Here is a 9,259-nt window from a genome sequence, read left to right as displayed (position 1 = left end):
GTAAATTTACAGGCGGCATCTGACTTTGCTATTGGTCTGTTTTCACAGGATAGAAGAAAAAAATGCCATTGAGCTTTTCTTGCTATATTTTGGGTCAAATGTGTAGTGCAGGACAGAACACAAACAGGAAGATGAATATGCATTTTTGCTATTGTAGTTTTGTGATTTAAGTATGCACTTGCCTGTTCGTTACCAGAATGGAAGCTGCACCTCCTATTTTAAAATGGTGCTTCACATCCATCTACCATATCTCCACTAGAAAAGCCAATAGCAGTCTGTAATTCAGTGATCTATGGAAAGTGTGCAGGGCTTGCTTGCTTTCCCTTTTTGAGGGGGAGGGGTGTTCTGACTATGCTCCAATGAATTCTGGGCTTCCTTGATGAAAAGTTTAGTAATAGCAAGGAAAGCAACTGACAACTATTTTCTCTACAGCTACCAGTTTCCCCCTGAAATATACAATTAGAGAGTGTTAGGTCCTGTAAGTCTGGCTGACTAGCACCCCATACAAACTGTATTGTTTAGAATGGCCCCTGGATTCCTCCATAGAATCTATTGGCTGACAAATCAGTATGAAAAGATTCCCCTAAATGTAGGAACTTTGAAAACCTGGTACAGGGGCAAGGCTAGTCCTACAGTTACGCAATGTGAAACACCTTCCGCAGTCAAAAGATTTTCAGATACTAGTAAAGGGCAGCAAATTGTCTACAATTATCACCCACTAAAACTGACATGTTCCTACTGGACTTTCTGCATAAGGCAGTAAATTACTCAGTGGATGGGAAGGGTGGAACTGATGATACTTTTCCTTCTGTGTTCCAACCCTTCGTCAAGAGTCACTACTGAGTGCAAAATTGTCATTCCTGAGCTCCTATGTGGTGAGGTTTTTTATGTTAGTTTTGTTCAGTATCATATTTAATCAGTTTTCTTATAATTGTTCAAGCATTCATACTTAAGGCATGTCTGAACTTTAATGGGAATATTGGGAGGAATTAGGCTCAGATATTCCAAATAATTTCTCCTTAAGTCTGAACTTTCAGGACAGGTGTCAGGGACTGGCAGGGCTCTGAAGTGTGTGTGGCAAAGGCAGGGGACCAGGGAAGTGACCCAGGAGAGAGGACCAGTGATTTATGGGTTGTCATGCCACCCACAAGGCAGGAGCCAGGGCTTGGGAGGAGGGAGAGTCCGGGCACTCTGAAAAGAAGAAGAGGAGGAGGAGGAGGAGGAGTAGTAGTAGTTTGGATTTGATATCCTGCTTTATCACTACCTGAAGGAGTCTCAAAGCGGCTAACATTCTCCTTTCCCTTCCTCACAACAAACACTCTGAGGTGAGTGGGGCTGAGAGACTTCAAAGAAGTGTGACTAGCCCAAGGTCACCTAGCAGCTGCAGGTGGAGGAGCGGAGATGCGAACCCGGTTCCCCAGATAACGAAACTACCGCTCTTAACCACTACACCACACTGGCTGTTGTGCAGGATGCAGCGGAAAGAGAGGCTGCTCAGGCAACAGACGTGTCAGTAGACTCTAACCTTCTCCTGCCCCACTTTCTCCTAGAACTGCTGCCAGAATATGACAATGTGAGGGAGTGATTAGGGATTACTTAACAACCCTAAAGTTCAAACTGCATCACTGTGTATGTATTTTAAGGGAGTGGGGGAGAATAGACCTGTCCTTGAAAGTTGTTGTTGTGCAACCCAACTGCACAATCTTGTGCAACCCAACTGATTTCCTACTTGGGAGTGAAAGAAGAAAAAAAGGGGGGTGGGCACGGGCATAGCCAGGATTTATTTTAGGGGAGCAGGACCGGGTTATCTTCAACACAATTGATGTCTGTTGAATATTTTTATTTATTTACTTGATTGGGAGGCAGCTGCTTGTTAGCATTTCAATCCCAAAACTGGCTACACAAAGAAGCAACTTGAGTTAGGATTGCTGCCTTAAGAGAAACCCCATTGACCTATTTCTGAATAGACTGGTTAAGATTGCACTGTTGTTAATCCTCTCTCCTCAGTGGCTTTCACAGTCCTCTGACACTGACTCCACCGTTTGCTGCAAAACACTTTCCTCCACTGTAAGTTTGTTTGAGCTGTCTTGACCCCAGTGCACACCTGTAATACGGCCAGCCTGTCCATGAGGCAGACTGAGGCAGCTGCCTTGGGCGGCAAAATTCCAGGGGCAACACCCCATGGGTGCCCCACCTGCTCCCACCTTACCTCAACAGAAGCAAGAAGCAACAGCTGTGGCTTCCAGTGAGATCTTGTAGAGCCCCACAAGATGCTGCTTCTCACTTCTCCAGCAGCGGGGTGGGTGGACAGCACCTGCAGCAGGAGCACCAGAGAAGTAAGATGTGGCAGCAGCTAGCAAATTCTTGCAAGAGCCCTGTGAGGGCCCACCCTAACCCAGATGTTTTTGCATGAGCAAAAGTGGGGTGGAAAACAACAGTGGGGTGGAAACAACAGAGTGTTGACATTTAGGTGCGGACATTTGGGTTAGTTTTCTTAGAAATGCTTTTAGAACTTTTATTCCCTGACAACTATATTCTCCCCAGGAAACGAGACCCTTATCTGCAGTTTTCTTTTCTTTTTGCTTCTACCATTTGGGGCCAGGCGCGGTGCTGCTTAACCGCAGCTGCCATTAAAACATTCGGCGCCGAAGTTTATTACTACTATTAAATTCGTTGGCCGCTTTTTATCTTGCCCAAGGCAACACAAAACGGCTTACAACCCAAAATTCCCCCGCGCAGCCCCGTCAATAGGCTTATTTAGAAGACAACGAGCCTTCCGAGGCGCCGCTGTGTCCTCTCAAGTGTATTTGCAGGAGGAGGAGTTCTTGGTTTGGTTTGTGTTTTTATCATGTACTTTGCGGTTTCATTCTGTATTTTATGCTGGGAACCGCCTTGAAATTTTCGGATAAAGGGCGATCTAAAAGAAGAAGAAAAATTATGATTGCTGGTGATGAAAGAACCATCAGACCATCATCTCGGCCGCGTCCGGGTCGCAGGGAAAGGCGAGCGATTGGCTCCAGGCGCGGCCAATGGGAATGAAGCATTTCGCCCGGCACGCGAAGGGGCGGAGTCAAGTCCGAGGGACCAACGAGCGAGGGAGGCCAGAGGGGCGAATAAAAGGGCAGGAAGTGGGCGCGGAAGTGCGTAGCGGGGAGCGCGGGCCTGGTCCTCCCCCCTGCCCCCTTCCCCGTCTCCCAAGTTCCGGACACTGGAAGGAGCCCTTCCAAGAAAGAGAGGCGGCGCGGGATGAATCTGTGGCAGGCCTGGAAGGCCGTGAGCAGCCGGCCCGCCATGGTGTACACCTTCGGCGTGTGGACGATCCTGGGCTCCATCTACATCTACACGTATTCCCGCGTGGCGAAGGAGAAGGCGGCGAAGGAGGAGAGGGAGAAGACCGAGGAGGAGCGGCTGCTCGGTAGGAGACGGGGGCCGCTTGCCTCTGAGCGTGGGGAGAAGGGGCCTTGCTTGCTTCGAATATTGATGCTGTAAATGGCCTCATGCTTTCTTCTGTGACAGGAGAAGCAGCTTCCCGAAGCTGCTTGACCGGGGCAGGGGGCGGGGTACGCCTGAAGGGAAAGGTCTGCAAGCTCTGAAGTTGTGCAGACCACCTGCCCATTGCCACACTAGCTAATGGGTGTCAAATTAAATGCGCTTGAATTATTAATTTTTGAATTGTTTATTGTCTGGGACCAACTTAGTGATAACTCCCTATATTTCAAAGTAAGGTTTTTGTGCAGAACTTGATGGCAGCAATCGTTAGTGCTTTGGCAATGCACTTGGAAGTGTCCTTGTGTAAGTTAAATATGTGTAAAATAATTCATTCGTTTTTTAAATATATTGTCTCATCCATCACGATGCTTCAAAAAACGATGAATAGCAAAAAACAAATAGTTTTTTCTCTTAGGAACTCTTATGAAGTGGGACTTTTGCCTTTTCTTTTCTTTTTTCTGCATTTAGAGAATGCAACTGGATTGACCAAATATGTTTCAGAAGATGGACGGAGGAAAATTGTTATGTTTAGAACAGCAGAGAAAGGCTTTACTTTCAACGTGACGACAACTTATAAACCAAACTTTGTGCCGCTGTCAACTCGCCTGCATAATTACATACAGTCATATTTTGATGATAGTACTAGATCAGAAAAATAAATGATTCTGAGCAAAAATTATCAAGATACATAAAATGTCAGTATGTTTTATATTTTCTAAACTCACATGAAACCCAGTCTGAAATAACAGATATGTTATCAGCAGTTGCTTTGAAAAATCAATGGGTTTTCTAGACTGCCTCACTGAATTTGAGTTTTTTGTGACCTATTAAAATTTGATATCTATTGGAACATTATTATTATGGGGTTTTTATATACTGTGCTGCTTTTCAGCTCAAATCTCCCCCAAAACACCTGTTAATAGAAGAAAATGTACAAAATAATCAAAACAACATAACATACCAAAATCTCAATAAAAGAGGAACAGAAGTGTTCCTAAGCTTTCATCACCCCTATATCCCACATTGTTAGCACCTCAATTGGGCGTGGGGAGGGGAGTTACTAGTGTGTTTTGTTGATGTTTTTATTATGTATTTTTGGTTTTATCATGTGTTTTTATGCTGTGAACTGCCCTGAGATCCATGTATGAAGGGCTGTATATAGATTAAGCTAAGGAGGCAGTGAAGGAATCCTAGCATGCATCACCAAGGAGTTGGCTAGGCAGAGTTGTTGCAAGTGGTCTGGAAATGATGGGCACCAGGAACACAGGGTGATGATTTGCAAGCAGCTTGCAAGGCATTCTGAGGACAGTTGCTTGACCTCATAGTGTCTTAAGATGCTGCTATTACAGTAAATCCAGCCAAGGTGTCTAATGCAGTGCGTGGTCCAGTGTTATGGGGCCGTTTCTAGTTAATGCAGCCTGATGATGTGGACAGGATACTTGTACAAATGTATTCAACCACATTGCCTGGAACTTTGCCTTTCCTGGCTGGTGAAACGTAACTGAAGAGAAGTTGGACCAAGAGTGGTGAACCCATCATCACATGGACAGGTGCCAGCCGTCTTTAAAGAGGGACACCCCCCACCTCCAGCCTTCTGGATGGTCTGCTCATAGAAACCAGGGCAAACTGGATGTGACTGGGCAGCAGCTAGGGTGGCCAGGTATCCTGTTTTGCAGAGGACAGAGCTCTGTTTTGAGGGAATTCTTCCCCCCCCCAAAGATTTTTATTAGTTTTCACAATACAATAAAATAGTATCTAGAACAAATAGAATCAAAGAGATGAGAGAGAAGAACAAGAAAAGATACATAATAAAGCACAGAATTATGTGTATATAGTCCTCTATCATAATTATAGCTGAATCTTCAATCCACAGATAAAGAAGTGAGTTTTCCCAGCTCTCAGCAGGGAGCGCTTCCCCCTTCCTTAGCCTCACACCCTGAGGAAATTTTATTCTGGCCTGTCTCTCACACAGGTCCCTCTCTTCGATCCATCACCTCTCTGTATGTATATCTTCATTTATCCCAAATATAAATCTTCAGAAATCAAAACATATAAGAACCAAGTTAATGGAGTGCTATCAAATATTAACAATCGTAAAAGAAAGTAAAGGAGAGGGAGGGAGGAAATTAAAAGAAAAAAATAGGCTTCCACTTTTCCATCTGCCAATTATTTGTTTATCAATTATTCAAAATATTTAACATATGCACTCTAGAAATATCCAGCTTTTTTCCATTCTGCTAATCCCAAATTTTCAAACGAGTATGAGGAAATAAAAGATCATTTTCAGAGTTGGTTACATTATAGGCAATTACATGAGATGTATAAAGAAGATAACAAGAAAGGATTTAGTTACACCACTTCTAGATTTCAGGAAGTCATAGAAGGGAAAGTGAAATTGCTGAAGGGTGCATATAGTATTCCGCTAGAATGGGAACGCGGGTGGCGCTGTGGGTAAAAGCCTCAGCGCCTAGGACTTGCCGATCGATCGAAAGGTCGGCGGTTCGAATCCCCGCGGCGGGGTGCGCTCGGTCCCAGCGCCTGCCAATCTAGCAGTTCGAAAGCACCCCCGGGTGCAAGTAGATAAATAGGGACCGCTTACCAGCGGGAAGGTAAACGGCGTTCCGTGTGCTGCGCTGGCTCGCCAGATGCAGCTTGTCACGCTGGCCACGTGAGCCGGAAGTGTCTGCGGACAGCGCTGGCTCCTGGCCTATAGAGTGAGATGAGTCTGGCAAGACTGGCCCGTATGGGCAGGGGTACCTTTACCTTTACCTTTTAGAATGGGAAACAAAAGATGAGGAGTTGATATCGGTCATGATCAAATGGGCACAAGATATAGGACATAACATACAATTTGAAGATTGGGAAAAACTGTGGAAAACAGATTTAAAATTTACAGATTGTTCTCTTCTGAAAGAAAATCATATGAAAATGATGTATAGATGGTATATAACACCAGTACAGATAGCAAAAATGTATAAAACTGGGTCAAACATATGTTGGAAATGTAAAGAAAAGGAAGGGACCTTCTACTATATGTGGAGGAAATGCAGAGAAATTTAAAAAAATTGGGAAATGATATACAATGAGTTGAAGAAAATGTTTAAAATGACATTTATAAAAAAAAAAACCCAGAAGCATTTCTGTTAGGGATTGTAGGACAAGAACTGCCAAGGAAAAAAAATATTTATGTATGCTACAACAGCGGCAAGAGTTTTGATTGCACAAGGATGAAAGAATGAGGAACCCCGACAAAAGAACAGTGGCATGAGAAATTGATGAACTATGCAGAAATGGCGAAATTGACATGCAAATTGCAACACAAGGACAACTGTGACTTTAAAAAAGAATGGGAGCCTTTTATAAATTATTTAAGAAGACAACAAAATGAACTGGACTCCTTGGCAGGTTTTGAATAAACACACAAATTTATTGAGGGTTATCATAGTAGACATATATTATAAGGATGTATACAGTTTTACAATATGCAGAGGTTAACGTATTTAGAAATCGGAGAGGAGCTGAGGGAAGTCTTAGGCGGGAGGGAGGGTTTGCTGGGGAGGTGGAAAGGGGGGGAATAATGAAGATTATTTGTTTTGATAATTTGTTATGTTGAAGTTGTTAATAATTTTTTTTAAAAAAAAGATGGTAGTCCCAAATTTTCTTCCCAGGCACCCATAATTCTTTTCTCAATGTAGCTCTTCATTAACTACTGTTACCTTCAAATGTCCAAAATAATATTTTTCCAGTTCACTGTGGCGAGTTTCTCTTCATTGGTTCCAACAAAGCTCAGAAACATAGTAATCCATATTTGTTTGCCTGTAAAATTATTAAATCATTGTCATTTTTCTTTTTCAATCTTTTGATCATTTTAGTCTCTAGCAGATGGGGGACTTTTTTCTGTTTGTATATTCATTATTCCACAAATCTTATCAGACACAGCTTTGAAAGCACATTCAATGTAAAAAACAACTATGCTTTGATCTGGCTTGTGCTCTTCTTGCTGCAGATTCCATCATAAGCTCCCACCTTTCCAGCAGCCATAAATGTGTTTCCTCAGCTAGTTCCTGTTCACCGTCTGCAGGTTCTACATCTCCCATTCTTATCTGTAGCCCAGTCTCCTTAACCATCTTTTAACTGCATTTTAAACAGGTCTTGGGTCTTGCATGAGTTCAAAGATCAGATATGTTTTCCGTGTAGCCATGATTTAAGGCTGTCTTCGCGTCCCTGCATCATGTGAGACAGTAAGAAATTCCCACTTCCGTTTTTCATCAGCTCAGCACAAGGAAACAAAGATTTACAAAAGACGTAAAAAATAAGTTATATGCAATTCCAGGCTCCAGTCCATTTTAATCTTTCCAGGCAATAAATTATTTAAAGCTTGAAAGGGCTCTACCTGTTATCTGATACTGCTTTTAACCACCTGCAGCCTTTTCGCCTCTCTGTGTTATTTAACTGGCAACTAGAAAACCCCTTTCTTTCCAGTTGGTGCTCGAGCCAGTATATTTGCCACGCTGTAGACGTTCTCTCCTCACCAGAGATTTTTCTCCCTCCCCATGATGATGATTGTCTTCTTCAGAACATCTGAGGCTGTGCCCTTCAACACCCCATTTAGTTCAAAGGGGACTTATCTCCTGACCACCTCTCATTACTACTTAATTATCTCTGCTAGCGGGAGCGCTAGCAGATGATATCTCAATTTGGCATATTTCCAATTGGAATTTTGTTTTTGTTTTGAGGGAATTCTTGCTTCAAAAGAAGGAACTGTAAGAAAGGGAGAGCAGGGGCCTTGTTGCTGGTTTGGAGTTTATCTGCTAAAGTGGCTACTCATGCATCACCAAAAGGGGCAAGGTTTATATGTGCTAATTTTTATATATTTAGAAATAATTTACTGTTAATAAAACTGGAAATTCGTCTCAAACCAGTTGTTGGCATAAGACTGTCCTGAGAGACAATGGAGTGTGCCTCCAGGGGTGAGGTGAGCTGGAGAATCACGGCGCCTGCTGTAGCTGCAGAGACCAAGAACTCTAACTGCTGCCTCCCGCGTTGTTTTTGCTGTGTCAGCAGTAGCAAAAAGTACCAATTATGAACCTCTTGTAAATTAGATTAGAGGCTGGACTGAAGCAGGTGTCCATCCACCCTGTCCCCATACAAAAAAATTCTGTTTCAGAGTTCAATCTGCTGAAACTGCCCCCTGCATACAGAAGCCTTCTACACCATTCACATGCCGCAGACCTGCCACACTTTTTTAGTGTTTCAGTTTTGAAATGTTGTATCCCCCCTCTATGAAATAAGATATAAGTTAGAAAAAGCAGGAAAACATGCTGCTCACTTTCTTCCCCTTTTCCTTTGGGGTCGGGTTAGAGACTGCTAGGATTATTTATTAATTTATTATTTTTTCTCTGATGGGGACCCAGTGCAGTTTACAAATAAAAATAAGGAAAATGAGAGAACAAATGCAAGTAAATATTGAAATAATATTTCATATATTCCTATATTTCATACATACACATACACATAAATATATCATACAATCACAGAGTTCCAGTTACAGATAGGTAGCCGTGTTGGTCTGCCATAGTCAAAACAAAATAAAAAAATTCCTTCTAGCAGCACCTTAAAGACCAACTAAGTTAGTTCTTGGTATGAGCTTTCGTGTGCATGCACAGTGTATCTGAATCATAGAATCATAGAGTGTGCATGGACACGAAAGCTCATACCAATCACAGAGTTGTAAGGGGACCCAAGGATCATCTAGTCCAACCCACACAAT

The 9,259-nt window shown here is 42.9% G+C and overlaps 1 protein-coding gene across 1 annotated transcript; it reads left to right on the top strand.

Moving 5' to 3' along the window:
* Positions 1 to 3,193: 3,193 nt before the first annotated feature.
* Positions 3,194 to 4,183, top strand: SMIM26 (small integral membrane protein 26). Its single transcript, XM_079983705.1, has 2 exons — positions 3,194 to 3,415; positions 3,958 to 4,183. Exons 1-2 carry the CDS (start codon positions 3,247 to 3,249, stop codon positions 4,146 to 4,148), a joined length of 360 nt encoding a protein of 119 aa, XP_079839831.1. The 5' UTR covers positions 3,194 to 3,246; the 3' UTR covers positions 4,149 to 4,183.
* The last annotated feature ends 5,076 nt before the right edge of the window (positions 4,184 to 9,259 follow it).

This window comes from Podarcis cretensis (assembly GCF_951804945.1).
Source record: "Podarcis cretensis genome assembly, chromosome: 7".
Lineage (NCBI taxonomy): Eukaryota > Metazoa > Chordata > Lepidosauria > Squamata > Lacertidae > Podarcis > Podarcis cretensis.
Note: the sequence above shows the minus strand (reverse complement) of the source record. Positions and strands in the feature narration are given on the sequence as shown.